Source organism: Mustelus asterias, unplaced genomic scaffold (genome assembly GCF_964213995.1).
Source record: "Mustelus asterias unplaced genomic scaffold, sMusAst1.hap1.1 HAP1_SCAFFOLD_819, whole genome shotgun sequence".
NCBI classification, from domain to species: Eukaryota; Metazoa; Chordata; class Chondrichthyes; order Carcharhiniformes; family Triakidae; genus Mustelus; species Mustelus asterias.
In genome coordinates this window covers 164,709-181,497 of record NW_027590765.1, presented here as the reverse complement: position 1 = coordinate 181,497, position 16,789 = coordinate 164,709, and the positions used below count along the sequence as shown (strand labels likewise).

Sequence of the window (16,789 nt, the reverse complement as noted above, 5' to 3'; positions counted from 1 at the left end):
CTCTGTCTCTCTCTGTCTCTGTCCTCTCTCTCATTCTCTCTCTCTCAATCTCTATGTCTCTCTCTCTCTGTCTCGCTCTCTGTCTCTCTCTCTGTCTCTCTCTCATTCTGTCTCTCTCTCTCTGTCTCTCTCTCTGTCTCTCTCTCATTCTGTCTCTCTCTCTCTCTCTGTCTCTCTCTCTCTCTGTCTCTGTCTCTCTCTGTCTCTCTCTCTCTCTGTCTCTCTCTCTCTGTCTCTCTATCGGTCTCTCACCCTCTCTGTGTCTCTCTCTTTTCTAGTATCCTACGGTCTGTGGCATGACCATGTGTTGGGTTGGTGGGCACAGAAACACCTTTATCCAATCCTGTACATCTTCTACGAAGATATCAAAGAGGTATTCTCACTGCCAGGGTTTTACCATTCCCACTTACACTCCCAGGATATTCAAGGGTGCGGGGAGTGAGGGGGGAGTGGGATTAGACTGGGTGGGATATTAAAGGGTGCGGGGAGTGAGGGGGGGAGTGGGATTAGACTGGGTGGGATATTAAAGGATGCGGGGAGTGAGGGGGGAGTGGGATTAGACTGGGTGGGATATTAAAGGGTGCGGGGAGTGAGGGGGAGAGTGGGATTAGACTGGGTGGGATATTAAAGGGTGCGGGGAGTGAGGGGAGAGTGGGATTAGACTGGGTGGGATATTAAAGGGTGCGGTGAGTGAGGGGGAGAGTGGGATTAGACTGGGTGGGATATTAAAGGGTGCGGGGAGTGAGGGGGGAGAGTGGGATTAGACTGGGTAGGATATTAAAGGGTGCGGGGAGTGAGGGGGAGAGTGGGATTAGACTGGGTGGGATATTAAAGGGTGCGGGGAGAGAGGGGGAGAGTGGGATTAGACTGGGTGGGATATTAAAGGGTGCGGGGAGAGAGGGGGAGAGTGGGATTAGACTGGGTGGGATATTAAAGGGTGCGGGGAGTGAGGGGAGAGTGGGATTAGACTGGGTGGGATATTAAAGGGTGCGGGGAGTGAGGGGAGAGTGGGATTAGACTGGGTGGGATATTAAAGGGTGCGGGGAGTGAGGGGGAGAGTGGGATTAGACTGGGTGGGATATTAAAGGGTGCGGGGAGTGAGGGGGAGAGTGGGATTAGACTGGGTGGGATATTAAAGGGTGCGGGGAGTGAGGGGGAGAGTGGGATTAGACTGGGTGGGATATTAAAGGGTGAGGGGAGTGAGGGGGAGAGTGGGATTAGACTGGGTGGGATATTAAAGGGTGCGGGGAGTGAGGGGGAGAGTGGGATTAGACTGGGTGGGATATTAAAGGGTGCGGGGAGTGAGGGGAGAGTGGGATTAGACTGGGTGGGATATTAAAGGGTGCGGTGAGTGAGGGGGAGAGTGGGATTAGACTGGGTGGGATATTAAAGGGTGCGGGGAGTGAGGGGGAGAGTGGGATTAGACTGGGTGGGATATTAAAGGGTGCGGGGAGTGAGGGGAGAGTGGGATTAGACTGGGTGGGATATTAAAGGGTGCGGTGAGTGAGGGGGAGAGTGGGATTAGACTGGGTGGGATATTAAAGGGTGCGGGGAGTGAGGGGGAGAGTGGGATTAGACTGGGTAGGATATTAAAGGGTGCGGGGAGTGAGGGGGAGAGTGGGATTAGACTGGGTGGGATATTAAAGGGTGCGGGGAGAGAGGGGGAGAGTGGGATTAGACTGGGTGGGATATTAAAGGGTGCGGGGAGTGAGGGGAGAGTGGGATTAGACTGGGTGGGATATTAAAGGGTGCGGGGAGTGAGGGGGAGAGTGGGATTAGACTGGGTGGGATATTAAAGGATGCGGGGAGTGAGGGGAGAGTGGGATTAGACTGGGTGGGATATTAAAGGGTGCGGGGAGTGAGGGGGAGAGTGGGATTAGACTGGGTGGGATATTAAAGGGTGCGGGGAGTGAGGGGGAGAGTGGGATTAGACTGGGTGGGATATTAAAGGGTGCGGGGAGTGAGGGGGAGAGTGGGATTAGACTGGGTGGGATATTAAAGGGTGAGGGGAGTGAGGGGGAGAGTGGGATTAGACTGGGTGGGATATTAAAGGGTGCGGGGAGTGAGGGGGAGAGTGGGATTAGACTGGGTGGGATATTAAAGGGTGCGGGGAGTGAGGGGAGAGTGGGATTAGACTGGGTGGGATATTAAAGGGTGCGGTGAGTGAGGGGGAGAGTGGGATTAGACTGGGTGGGATATTAAAGGGTGCGGGGAGTGAGGGGGAGAGTGGGATTAGACTGGGTGGGATATTAAAGGGTGCGGGGAGTGAGGGGAGAGTGGGATTAGACTGGGTGGGATATTAAAGGGTGCGGTGAGTGAGGGGGAGAGTGGGATTAGACTGGGTGGGATATTAAAGGGTGCGGGGAGTGAGGGGGAGAGTGGGATTAGACTGGGTAGGATATTAAAGGGTGCGGGGAGTGAGGGGGAGAGTGGGATTAGACTGGGTGGGATATTAAAGGGTGCGGGGAGAGAGGGGGAGAGTGGGATTAGACTGGGTGGGATATTAAAGGGTGCGGGGAGTGAGGGGAGAGTGGGATTAGACTGGGTGGGATATTAAAGGGTGCGGGGAGTGAGGGGGAGAGTGGGATTAGACTGGGTGGGATATTAAAGGGTGCGGGGAGTGAGGGGAGAGTGGGATTAGACTGGGTGGGATATTAAAGGGTGCGGTGAGTGAGGGGGAGAGTGGGATTAGACTGGGTGGGATATTAAAGGGTGCGGGGAGTGAGGGGGAGAGTGGGATTAGACTGGGTGGGACATTAAAGGGTGCGGGGAGTGAGGGGAGAGTGGGATTAGACTGGGTGGGATATTAAAGGGTGCGGGGAGTGAGGGGGAGAGTGGGATTAGACTGGGTGGGATATTAAAGGGTGCGGGGAGTGAGGGGGAGAGTGGGATTAGACTGGGTGGGATATTAAAGGGTGCGGGGAGTGAGGGGGAGAGTGGGATTAGACTGGGTGGGATATTAAAGGGTGCAGGGAGTGAGGGGGAGAGTGGGATTAGACTGGGTGGGACATTAAAGGGTGCGGGGAGTGAGGGGGAGAGTGGGATTAGACTGGGTGGGATATTAAAGGGTGCGGGGAGTGAGGGGGAGAGTGGGATTAGACTGGGTAGGATATTAAAGGGTGCGGGGAGTGAGGGGGAGAGTGGGATTAGACTGGGTGGGATATTAAAGGGTGCGGGGAGAGAGGGGGAGAGTGGGATTAGACTGGGTGGGATATTAAAGGGTGCGGGGAGTGAGGCAGAGAGTGGGATTAGACTGGGTGGGATATTAAAGGGTGCGGGGAGTGAGGGGGAGAGTGGGATTAGACTGGGTGGGATATTAAAGGGTGCGGGGAGAGAGGGGGAGAGTGGGATTAGACTGGGTGGGATATTAAAGGCTGCGGGGAGTGAGGGGGGAGTGGGATTAGACTGGGTGGGATATTAAAGGGTGCGGGGAGTGGGGGGGAGAGTGGGATTAGACTGGGTGGGATATTAAAGGGTGCGGGGAGAGAGGGGGAGAGTGGGATTAGACTGGGTGGGATATTAAAGGGTGCGGGGAGTGAGGGGGAGAGTGGGATTAGACTGGGTGGGATATTAAAGGGTGCGGGGAGTGAGGGGGAGAGTGGGATTAGACTGGGTGGGATATTAAAGGGTGCGGGGAGTGGGGGGGGAGAGTGGGATTAGACTGGGTGGGATATTAAAGGGTGCGGGGAGAGAGGGGGAGAGTGGGATTAGACTGGGTGGGATATTAAAGGGTGCGGGGAGTGAGGGGGAGAGTGGGATTAGACTGGGTGGGATATTAAAGGGTGCGGGGAGTGAGGGGGAGAGTGGGATTAGACTGGGTGGGATATTAAATGGTGCGGGGAGTGGGGGGGAGAGTGGGATTAGACTGGGTGGGATATTAAAGGGTGCGGGGAGAGAGGGGGAGAGTGGGATTAGACTGGGTGGGATATTAAAGGGTGCGGGGAGTGAGGGGGAGAGTGGGATTAGACTGGGTGGGATATTAAAGGGTGCGGGGAGTGAGGCGGAGAGTGGGATTAGACTGGGTGGGATATTAAAGGGTGCGGGGAGTGAGGGGGAGAGTGGGATTAGACTGGGTGGGATATTAAAGGGTGCGGGGAGTGAGGGGGAGAGTGGGATTAGACTGGGTGGGATATTAAAGGGTGCGGGGAGTGTGGGGGAGAGTGGGATTAGACTGGGTGGGATATTAAAGGGTGCGGGAAGTGAGGGGGAGAGTGGGATTAGACTGGGTGGGATATTAAAGGGTGCGGGGAGTGAGGGGGAGAGTGGGATTAGACTGGGTGGGATATTAAAGGGTGCGGGGAGTGAGGGGAGAGTGGGATTAGACTGGGTGGGATATTAAAGGGTGCGGGGAGTGAGGGGGAGAGTGGGATTAGACTGGGTGGGATATTAAAGGGTGCGGGGAGTGAGGGGGGAGTGGGATTAGACTGGGTGGGATATTAAAGGGTGCGGGGAGTGAGGGGGAGAGTGGGATTAGACTGGGTGGAATATTAAAGGGTGAGGGGGAGAGTGGGATTAGACTGGGTGGGATATTAAAGGGTGCAGGGAGTGGGGGAGAGTGGAATTAGACTGGGTGGGATATTAAAGGGTGCGGGGAGTGAGGGGGAGAGTGGGATTAGACTGGGTGGGATATTAAAGGGTGCGGGGAGTGAGGGGGGGAGTGGGATTAGACTGGGTGGGATATTAAAGGGTGCGGGGAGTGAGGGCGAGAGTGGGATTAGACTGGGTGGGATATTAAAGGGTGCGGGGAGTGAGGGGGAGAGTGGGATTAGACTGGGTGGGATATTAAAGGGTGCGGGGAGTGAGGGGGGGAGTGGGATTAGACTGGGTGGGATATTAAAGGGTGCGGGGAGTGAGGGGGGAGTGGGATTAGACTGGGTGGGATATTAAAGGGTGCGGGGAGTGAGGGGGAGAGTGGGATTAGACTGGGTGGGATATTAAAGGGTGCGGGGAGTGAGGGGAGAGTGGGATTAGACTGGGTGGGATATTAAAGGGTGCGGTGAGTGAGGGGGAGAGTGGGATTAGACTGGGTGGGATATTAAAGGGTGCGGGGAGTGAGGGGGAGAGTGGGATTAGACTGGGTGGGACATTAAAGGGTGCGGGGAGTGAGGGGAGAGTGGGATTAGACTGGGTGGGATATTAAAGGGTGCGGGGAGTGAGGGGGAGAGTGGGATTAGACTGGGTGGGATATTAAAGGGTGCGGGGAGTGAGGGGGAGAGTGGGATTAGACTGGGTGGGATATTAAAGGGTGCGGGGAGTGAGGGGGAGAGTGGGATTAGACTGGGTGGGATATTAAAGGGTGCAGGGAGTGAGGGGGAGAGTGGGATTAGACTGGGTGGGACATTAAAGGGTGCGGGGAGTGAGGGGGAGAGTGGGATTAGACTGGGTGGGATATTAAAGGGTGCGGGGAGTGAGGGGGAGAGTGGGATTAGACTGGGTAGGATATTAAAGGGTGCGGGGAGTGAGGGGGAGAGTGGGATTAGACTGGGTGGGATATTAAAGGGTGCGGGGAGAGAGGGGGAGAGTGGGATTAGACTGGGTGGGATATTAAAGGGTGCGGGGAGTGAGGCAGAGAGTGGGATTAGACTGGGTGGGATATTAAAGGGTGCGGGGAGTGAGGGGGAGAGTGGGATTAGACTGGGTGGGATATTAAAGGGTGCGGGGAGAGAGGGGGAGAGTGGGATTAGACTGGGTGGGATATTAAAGGCTGCGGGGAGTGAGGGGGGAGTGGGATTAGACTGGGTGGGATATTAAAGGGTGCGGGGAGTGGGGGGGAGAGTGGGATTAGACTGGGTGGGATATTAAAGGGTGCGGGGAGAGAGGGGGAGAGTGGGATTAGACTGGGTGGGATATTAAAGGGTGCGGGGAGTGAGGGGGAGAGTGGGATTAGACTGGGTGGGATATTAAAGGGTGCGGGGAGTGAGGGGGAGAGTGGGATTAGACTGGGTGGGATATTAAAGGGTGCGGGGAGTGGGGGGGGAGAGTGGGATTAGACTGGGTGGGATATTAAAGGGTGCGGGGAGAGAGGGGGAGAGTGGGATTAGACTGGGTGGGATATTAAAGGGTGCGGGGAGTGAGGGGGAGAGTGGGATTAGACTGGGTGGGATATTAAAGGGTGCGGGGAGTGAGGGGGAGAGTGGGATTAGACTGGGTGGGATATTAAATGGTGCGGGGAGTGGGGGGAGAGTGGGATTAGACTGGGTGGGATATTAAAGGGTGCGGGGAGAGAGGGGGAGAGTGGGATTAGACTGGGTGGGATATTAAAGGGTGCGGGGAGTGAGGGGGAGAGTGGGATTAGACTGGGTGGGATATTAAAGGGTGCGGGGAGTGAGGGGGAGAGTGGGATTAGACTGGGTGGGATATTAAAGGGTGCGGGGAGTGAGGGGAGAGTGGGATTAGACTGGGTGGGATATTAAAGGGTGCGGGGAGTGAGGGGGAGAGTGGGATTAGACTGGGTGGGATATTAAAGGGTGCGGGGAGTGAGGGGGGAGTGGGATTAGACTGGGTGGGATATTAAAGGGTGCGGGGAGTGAGGGGGAGAGTGGGATTAGACTGGGTGGAATATTAAAGGGTGAGGGGGAGAGTGGGATTAGACTGGGTGGGATATTAAAGGGTGCAGGGAGTGGGGGAGAGTGGAATTAGACTGGGTGGGATATTAAAGGGTGCGGGGAGTGAGGGGGAGAGTGGGATTAGACTGGGTGGGATATTAAAGGGTGCGGGGAGTGAGGGGGGAGTGGGATTAGACTGGGTGGGATATTAAAGGGTGCGGGGAGTGAGGGCGAGAGTGGGATTAGACTGGGTGGGATATTAAAGGGTGCGGGGAGTGAGGGGGAGAGTGGGATTAGACTGGGTGGGATATTAAAGGGTGCGGGGAGTGAGGGGGGGAGTGGGATTAGACTGGGTGGGATATTAAAGGGTGCGGGGAGTGAGGGGGGAGTGGGATTAGACTGGGTGGGATATTAAAGGGTGCGGGGAGTGAGGGGGAGAGTGGGATTAGACTGGGTGGGATATTAAAGGGTGCGGGGAGTGAGGGGGGGAGTGGGATTAGACTGGGTGGGATATTAAAGGGTGCAGGGAGTGGGGGAGAGTGGGATTAGACTGGGTGGGATATTAAAGGGTGCGGGGAGAGAGGGGGAGAGTGGGATTAGACTGGGTGGGATATTAAAGGGTGCGGGGAGTGAGGGGGAGAGTGGGATTAGACTGGGTGGGATATTAAAGGGTGCGGGGAGTGAGGGGGGGAGTGGGATTAGACTGGGTGGGATATTAAAGGGTGCGGGGAGTGAGGGGGAGAGTGGGATTAGACTGGGTGGGATATTAAAGGGTGCGGGGAGTGAAGGGGAGAGTGGGATTAGACTGGGTGGGATATTAAAGGGTGTGGGGAGTGAGGGGGGAGTGGGATTAGACTGGGTGGGATATTAAAGGGTGCGGGGAGTGAGGGGGGGAGTGGGATTAGACTGGGTGGGATATTAAAGGGTGCGGGGAGTGAGGGGGAGAGTGGGATTAGACTGGGTGGGATATTAAAGGGTGCGGGGAGTGAGGGGGAGAGTGGGATTAGACTGGGTGGGATATTAAAGGGTGCGGGGAGTGAGGGGGAGAGTGGGATTAGACTGGGTGGGATATTAAAGAGTGCGGGGAGTGAGGGGGGAGTGGGATTAGACTGGGTGGGATATTAAAGGGTGAGGGAGAGAGTGGGATTAGACTGGGTGGGATATTAAAGAGTGAGGGGGAGAGTGGGATTAGACTGGGTGGGATATTAAAGGGTGAGGGGGAGAGTGGGATTAGACTGGGTGGGATATTAAAGGGTGCGGGGAGTGAGGGGGGGAGTGGGATTAGACTGGGTGGGATATTAAAGGGTGCGGGGAGTGAGGGGGAGAGTGGGATTAGACTGGGTGGGATATTAAAGGGTGCGGGGAGTGAGGGGGGGAGTGGGATTAGACTGGGTGGGATATTAAAGGGTGCGGGGAGTGAGGGGGAGAGTGGGATTAGACTGGGTGGGATATTAAAGGGTGCGGGGAGTGAGGGGGGGAGTGGGATTAGACTGGGTGGGATATTAAAGGGTGCGGGGAGTGAGGGGGAGAGTGGGATTAGACTGGGTGGGATATTAAAGGGTGCGGGGAGTGAGGGGGGGAGTGGGATTAGACTGGGTGGGATATTAAAGGGTGCGGGGAGTGAGGGGGGGAGTGGGATTAGACTGGGTGGGATATTAAAGGGTGCGGGAGTGAGGGGGAGAGTGGGATTAGACTGGGTGGGATATTAAAGGGTGCGGGGGAGAGTGGGATTAGACTGGGTGGGATATTAAAGGGTGCGGGGAGTGAGGGGGGGAATGGGATTAGACTGGGTGGGATATTAAAGGGTGAGGGGAGTGAGGGGGGGAGTGGGATTAGACTGGGTGGGATATTAAAGGGTGCGGGGAGTGAGGGGGGGAGTGGGATTAGACTGGGTGGGATATTAAAGGGTGAGGGGGAGAGTGGGATTAGACTGGGTGGGATATTAAAGGGTGCGGGGAGTGAGGGGGAGAGTGGGATTAGACTGGGTGGGATATTAAAGGGTGTGGGGAGTGAGGGGGAGAGTGGGATTAGACTGGGTGGGATATTAAAGGGTGCGGGGAGTGAGGGGGAGAGTGGGATTAGACTGGGTGGGATATTAAAGGGTGAGGGGGAGAGTGGGATTAGACTGGGTGGGATATTAAAGGGAGCGGGGAGTGAGGGGGAGAGTGGGATTAGACTGGGTGGGATATTAAAGGGTGTGGGGAGTGAGGGGGAGAGTGGGATTAGACTGGGTGGGATATTAAAGGGTGCGGGGAGTGAGGGGGGGAGTGGGATTAGACTCGGTGGGATATTAAAGGGTGCGGGGAGTGAGGGGGAGAGTGGGATTAGACTCGGTGGGATATTAAAGGGTGCGGGGAGTGAGGGGGGGGAGTGGGATTAGACTGGGTGGGATATTAAAGGGACGGGGAGTGAGGGGGAGAGTGGGATGAGACTGGGTGGGATATTAAAGGGTACGGGGAGTGAGGGGGAGAGTGGGATTAGACTGGGTGGGATATTAAAGGGACGGGGAGTGAGGGGGAGAGTGGGATGAGACTGGGTGGGATATTAAAGGGCGAGGGGGGAGAGTGGGATTAGACTGGGTGGGATATTAAAGGGTGAGGGGGAGAGTGGGATTAGACTGGGTGGGATATTAAAGGGTGAGGGGGAGAGTGGGATTAGACTGGGTGGGATATTAAAGGGTGCGGGGAGTGAGGGGGAGAGTGGGATTAGACTGGCTGGGATATTAAAGGGTGCGGGGAGTGAGGGGAGAGTGGGATTAGACTGGGTGGGATATTAAAGGGTGCGGGGAGTGAGGGGGAGAGTGGGATTAGACTGGGTGGGATATTAAAGGATGCGGGGAGTGAGGGGGAGAGTGGGATTAGACTGGGTGGGATATTAAAGGATGCGGGAAGTGAGGGGGAGAGTGGGATTAGACTGGGTGGGATTTTGAAGGGTGAGGGGGAGAGTGGGATTAGACTGGGTGGGATATTAAAGGGTGTGGGGAGTGAGGGGGAGAGTGGGATTAGACTGAGTGGGATATTAAAGGGTGCGGGGAGTGAGGGGGAGAGTGGGATTAGACTGGGTGGGATATTAAAGGGTGCGGGGAGTGAGGGGGAGAGTGGGATTAGACTGGGTGGGATATTAAAGGGTGCGGGAGGTGAGGGGGAGAGTGGGATTAGACTGGGTGGGATATTAAAGGGTGAGGGGGAGAGTGGGATTAGACTGGGTGGGATATTAAAGGGTGAGGGGGAGAGTGGGATTAGACTGGGTGGGATATTAAAGGGTGCGGGGAGTGAGGGGGAGAGTGGGATTAGACTAGGTGGGATTTTAAAGGGTGTGGGGAGTGAGGGGAGAGTGGGATTAGACTGGGTGGGATTTTGAAGGGTGAGGGGGAGAGTGGGATTAGACTGGGTGGGATTTTAAAGGGTGCGGGGAGTGAGGGGGGGAGTGGGATTAGACTGGGTGGGATATTAAAGGGTGCGGGGAGTGAGGGGGGGAGTGGGATTAGACTGGGTGGGATTTTGAAGGGTGAGGGTGAGAGTGGGATTAGACTGGGTGGGATATTAAATTATTGTCTACCCTCTCCATTCTGGGAACAGGATCCCAAGCGGGAGATTCGGAAAATGATGAGCTTCTTGGGGAAGGATCTTCCGGAGGTAATCGTTGACTCAATCGCCCAGCACACATCGTTCCAAGCCATGAGGTGTAATCCCATGTGTAATTATTCCTCCGTCCCCGCAGATGTCTTTGACCCGACTGTCTCCACTTTCATGAGAAAAGGTGGGTTTGTCGGGGACGTGTGGGTGGGGGGGACGGGGCGGGGGACGGGCGAGGGGCAGGGGGTGAGTTGGGGCGAGTGTGGACACTCATCGCTGAGGCACTCAACAACTCCTGGCTCCCCACCTGATATCTCCGCCGCGATCTGTTACGGTTGCCGTTGATCGATGATCGAAGCAATGTTTATTCTTAACCTGGGCCTGCTGCAGTGTCCTTGTGTTTATGGCCCTTTGGGGAATGGTGTTTTTGCGACTGTTTTGCAAGTCAGCTGGTTTTTGGAGAGTTTGTTTCCATCCCTAACTGACGCAATCCAAAGGGTTTTCCATTCCTTTTGGTGGCAGCTGTTTGGACTGCTGGCTGAAAACAGTGCGTTCCTGTCTCTCTCCCTCTCACAAATTTGATTGAGTTTTTTGAGGAGGTAACTAAGTGTGTCGATGAAGGTAGGGCAGTTGATGTCATATACATGGATTTTAGTAAGGCGTTTGATAAGGTCCCTCATGGCCGGCTCATGATGAAAGTGAGGAGGTGTGGGATAGAGGGAAAGTTGGCCGATTGGATAGGTAACTGGCTGTCTGATCGAAGACAGAGGCTGGTGGTGGATGGAAAATTTTCGGACTGGAGACCAGTTACCAGCGGAGTGCCACAGGGATCAGTGCTTGGTCCTCTGCTCTTTGTGATTTTTATTAATGACTTAGAGGAGGGGGCTGAAGGGTGGATCAGTAAATTTGCTGATGACACCAAGATTGGTGGAGTAGTGGATGAGGTGGAGGGCTGTTGTAGGCTGCAAAGAGACATAGATAGGATGCAAAGCTGGGCTGAAAAATGGCAAATGGAGTTTAACCCTGATAAATGTGAGGTGATTCATTTTGGTAGGACTAATTTAAATGCGGATTACAGGGTCAAAGGTAGGGTTCTGACGAATGTGGAGGAACAGGGAGATATTGGGGTCCATATCCACAGATCTCTAAAGGTTGCCACTCAAGTGGATAGAGCTGTGAAGAAGGCCTATAGTGTGTTAGCTTTTATTAACAGGGGGTTGGAGTTTAAGAGCCGTGGGGTTATGCTGCAACTGTACAGGACCTTGGTGAGACCACATTTGGAATATTGTGTGCAGTTCTGGTCACCTCACTATAAGAAGGATGTGGAAGCGCTGGAAAGAGTGCAGAGGAGATTTACCAGGATGCTGCCTGGTTTGGAGGGTAGGTCTTATGAGGAAAGGTTGAAGGAGCTAGGGCTGTTCTCTCTGGAGCGGAGGAGGCTGAGGGGAGACTTAATAGAGGTTTATAAGATGATGAGGGGGATAGATAGAGTGAACGTTCAAAGACTATTTCCTCGGGTGGATGGAGCTGTTACAAGGGGGCATAACTATAGGGTTCGTGGTGGGAGATACAGGAAGGATATCAGAGGTAGGTTCTTTACGCAGAGAGTGGTTGGGGTGTGGAATGGACTGCCTGCAGTGATAGTGGAGTCAGACACTTTAGGAACATTTAAGCGGTTATTGGATAGGCACATGGAGCACACCAGGATGATAGGGAGTGGGATGGCTCAGAACAGGCCCTTCGGCCCACGATGTTGTGCCGAGCTTTATCTGAAACCAAGATCAAGCTATCCCACTCCCTATCATCCTGGTGTGCTCCATGTGCCTATCCAATAACCGCTTAAATGTTCCTAAAGTGTCTGACTCCACTATCACTGCAGACAGTCCATTCCACACCCCAACCACTCTCTGCGTAAAGAACCTACCTCTGATATCCTTCCTGTATCTCCCACCACGAACCCCATAGTTATGCCCCCTTGTAATAGCTCCATCCACCCGAGGAAATAGTCTTTGAACGTTCACTCTATCTATCCCCTTCATCATTTTATAAACCTCTATTAATTCTCCCCTCAGCCTCCTCCGCTCCAGAGAGAACAGCCCTCGCTCCCTCAACCTTTCCTCATAAGACCTACCCTCCAAACCAGGCAGCATCCTGGTAAATCTCCTCTGCACTCTTTCCAGCGCTTCCACATCCTTCTTATAGTGAGGTGACCAGAACTGCACACAATATTCCAAATGTGGTCTCACCAAGGTCCTGTACAGTTGCAGCATAACCCCACGGCTCTTAAACTCCAACCCCCTGGGATACAGTGAAAAGTATTGTTTCTTGCGCACTGTACAGACAAAGCATACCATTCATAGAGAAGGAAATGAGAGGGTGTAGAATGTAGTGTTACAGTCACAGCTAGGGTGTCGAGAAAGATCAACTTAATGCCAGGTAGGTCCATTCAAAAGTCTGACGGCAGCAGGGAAGAAGCTGTTCTTGAGTCGGTCGGTACGTGACCTCAGACTTTTGTATCTTTTTCCCAAAGGAGGAAGGTGGAAGAGAGAATGTCCGGGGTGTGTTGGGGGGGTCCTTGATTATGCCGGCTGCTTTTCCCCGAGGCAGCGGGAAGTGTAGACGGAGTCAATGGATGGGAGGCTGGTGATGGGACTGGGCTACATTCACGACCCTTTGTAGTTCCTTGCGGTCTTGGGCAGAGCAGGAGCCTCAGACCGAGCTGTGATACAACCGGAAAGGATGCTTTCTATGGGGCATCTGTAAAAGTTGGTGAGAGTCGTAGCGGACATGCCAAATTTCCTTAGTCTTCTGAGAAAGTAGAGGCGTTGGTGGGGCTTTCTTAACTATAGTGTCAGCGTGGGAGGGACCAGGACAGGTTGTTGGTGATCTGGACACCTAGAAACCTGAAGCTCTCGACCCTTTCTACTTCATCCCACTTTTGCGCCAATACCTTTTTAAAAACTCGAGACAACCCTTGCGGAACTTGCTGTCGGTGGGTAAGTTACTATCCCGACCCACATGTTGTGCCGATAAAGCTTCTTTTAAAAAAAAAAATTTGTGACACACACGGTGTCCGGATGTCTGACGGATCCGGTGATTCAGAGTGCGTCTCCCTAAAAACAGGTGAGCAATATAAAGTATGTACTCAGCGTTCCAGGGGAAGTGTTCGCCCGACCATCTGCTCCAAGATTATCCCATCCTCGTCGCCAATTTGCTGTGGGAAATTCCTTTAGGTGGCCCGATTAATTTGAAGACTGGATCTTTTCATTAAACATTTCATCTCGCAAAGGCAAAAAAAATAGTTCATTCAGTCCGATCAAAATCTTCAGTTAAGCTAGTTTTATTAGTTTTTAGTTGGGTGGCACAGTGGGTTAGCACTGCTGCTTCACAGCTCCAGGGTCCCGGGTTCGATTCCCCGGCTCGGGTCACTGTCTGTGTGGAGTTTGCACATTCTCCCCCCCGTGTCTGCGTGGGTTTCCTCCGGGTGCTCCGGTTTCCTCCCACAGTCCGAAAGATGTGCGGGTTAGGTTGATTGGCCAGGTTAAAAAATTGTCCCTGAGATGCGTAGCTTAGCGGGATTAGCGGGTAAATATGTGGGGGTAGGGCCTGGGTGGGATTGTGGTCGGTGCAGACTCGATGGGCCGAATGGCCTCCTTCTGCACTGTAGGGTTTCTATGATTCTTCTATGATTAAAACATTGAAATTTTTGAATCAAAAAACATGGCAAATTAACAATATTCAGACAAACATACAACACAGATCTCATTTTGGACCAAAATGGGAGATCAGTGGCTCCACCTGCACTGGCTAATGAGCCAGTAGACTTTCACAAAAGACCTCAGAACTCATTCCAAAGACCAGAATTGGTTGTAGTTTTTGTCACCAGATGATCCAGCAGCAGCACTTAATTAAAAGCTATTTCATTCATCCAATAATGTCACGTCCTTCAATCAATTATAGCTTGACGCCTTCAAAAATTGATTTTGTCATTTGCCTGTCCGTTTTACCGTTCTCTCCCAAAAGGTTCAGCGTGAGTCTGTCTTTTATCTTCCTGGCATGTTCCAAATTTATTCCTTAAAGACATAAGAACATAAGAAATAGGAGCAGGAGTAGGCCATCTAGCCCCTCGAGCCTGCCCCGCCATTCAATAAGATCATGGCTGATCTGACGTGGATCAGTACCACTTACCCGCCTGATCCCCATAACCCTTAATTCCCTTACCGATCAGGAATCCATCCATCCGCGCTTTAAACATATTCAGCGAGGTAGCCTCCACCACCTCAGTGGGCAGAGAATTCCAGAGATTCACCACCCTCTGGGAGAAGAAGTTCCTCCTCAACTCTGTCTTAAACCGACCCCCCTTTATTTTGAGGCTGTGTCCTCTAGTTTTAACTTCCTGACTAAGTGGAAAGAATCTCTCCGCCTCCACCCTATCCAGCCCCCGCATTATCTTATAAGTCTCCATAAGATCCCCCCTCATCCTTCTAAACTCCAACGAGTACAAACCCAATCTCCTCAGCCTCTCCTCATAATCCAAACCCCTCATCTCCGGTATCAACCTGGTGAACCTTCTCTGCACTCCCTCCAATGCCAATATATCCTTCCTCATATAAGGGGACCAATACTGCACACAGTATTCCAGCTGCGGCCTCACCAATGCCCTGTACAGATGCAGCAAGACATCCCTGCTTTTATAGATGTTACTTAAATCTTTTGTGTTATTCTCAAACCACAAATTAAAACATTAGCTGCTAATTATCCTCACGTTGGGTACTTAGAATTCGAGTCGGAGAGGTTTACAGCATGGAAACAGGCCCTTCGGGCCAACTTGTCCATGCCGCCCCTTTTTTTAAACCCCCTAAGCTAGTCCCAAGTGCCCGCGTTTGGCCCATATCCCTCTATACCCATCGTACCCATGTAACTGTCTAAATGCTTTTTAAATTGTACCCGCCTCTACTACTGCCTCTGGCAGCTCGTTCCAGACACTCACCACCCTCTGTGTGAAAAATTGCCCCTCTGGACCCTTCTGTATCTCTCCCCTCTGGGCGGCACGGTAGCGCAGTGGGTTAGCACTGCTGCTTCACAGCTCCAGGGTCCTGGGTTCGATTCCCGGCTCGGGTCACTGCCTGTGTGGAGTTTGCACATTCTCCTCGTGTCTGCGTGGGTTTCCTCCGGGTGCTCCGGTTTCCTCCCACAGTCCAAAGATGTGCGGGTTAGGTTGATTGGCCAGGTTAAAAAAAAAAATTGCCCCCGAGAGCCCTGAGATGTGTAGGTTAGCGGGTAAATATGTGGGGGTAGGGCCTGGGTGGGATTGTGGTCGGTGCAGACTCGATGGGCCGAATGGCCTCCTTCTGCACTGTAGGGTTTCTATGATTCTTCTATGATTCTCACCTTAAACCTGTGCCCTCTAGTTTTAGACTCCCCTACCTTTGGGAAAAGATATTGACTATCGAGCTGATCTGTGCCCCTCATTATTTTATAGACCTCTATAAGATCACCCCTCAGCCTCCTACGCTCCAGAGAAAAAAGTCCCAGTCTATCCAGCCTCTCCTTATAACTCAAACCATCAAGTCCCAGTAGCATCCTAGTAAATCTTTTCTGAAACTCTTACTAGTTTAATAATATCCTTTCTATAATAGGGTGACCAGAACTGTACAGAACTGTAATCAGAATTCTCAACTACAGTGGCGATCTGAGGCAGCAGTGCCAACGCACTGTGCCAGTGTGAACTTCAGAGAAAGAATACTATTTTGTGACACTCCAAATCCAGAGAGAGAGAGAGAGACAGAGGGCTACCTTTTCTCTACAGACCCCAAACAGCAATGGAGCTGTGTGTCTGTCCGTGAGACGAGCCCCGTCCAGTTACTGGACTTTTCCTGTCAAAGCCTAATCAAACCCCACTCTGCAACGTCCCAGGGGAAAACACTACAGCAAAAACACTGCATTAGCCCAGATGAAAGCAAACATTCCAGCAATTAAGATCAATTATATTGCAGCAGTATCAACAAGAGCAGCTGATTATAGACTTAGTGGCACCGGGTGAGCAGAACAGACTGAAAAAAAAACCCTCCACAATAAACAGGACACAAATTATAGATTCCGACAGGCCCATCGAGTCTGCACCGACCACAATCCCATCCTATCCCCATGACCCCTTGCATTTACCCGAGCTAGTCCCCCTGACACTAAGGGGCAATTTAGCACGGCCAATCCCCCTGACCAGCACATCTTTGAACACTAAGGGACAATTTAGCACGGCCAATCCACCTAACCTACACATCTTTGGACACTAAGGGACAATTGAGCACGGCCAATCCCCCTAACCTGCACATCTTTGGACACTAAGGGACAATTTAGCACGGCCAATCCCCCGAACCTGCACATCTTTGGACACTAAGGGGCAATTTAGCATGGCCAATCCACCTAACCTACACATCTTTGGACACTAAGGGGCAATTTAGCATGGCCAATCCACCCAACCTACACATCTTTGGACACTAAGGGGCAATTTAGCATGGCCAATCCCCCTGACCAGCACATCTTTGGACACGAAGGGGCAATTTAGCACGGCCAATCCCCCTAAGCTACACATCTTTGGACACTAAGGGGCAATTTAGCATGGCCAATCCACCCAACCTACACATCTTTGGACACTAAGGGGCAATTTAG

The 16,789-nt window shown here is 52.9% G+C and overlaps 1 protein-coding gene across 1 annotated transcript in view; it reads left to right on the top strand.

Moving 5' to 3' along the window:
* Window positions 1–278: 278 nt before the first annotated feature.
* The window catches only part of LOC144487464 (sulfotransferase 1A1-like), a gene marked incomplete at its 5' end in the record, with an annotated part of 40,915 nt that continues 24,404 nt past the window's right edge, over window positions 279–16,789 (top strand). Inside the window, 2 exons of the mRNA XM_078205560.1 lie at window positions 279–373; window positions 10,124–10,304. Of these exons, the coding sequence (XP_078061686.1) occupies window positions 279–373; window positions 10,124–10,304 (276 nt within the window). The remainder of the gene's footprint in view (window positions 374–10,123; window positions 10,305–16,789) is intronic.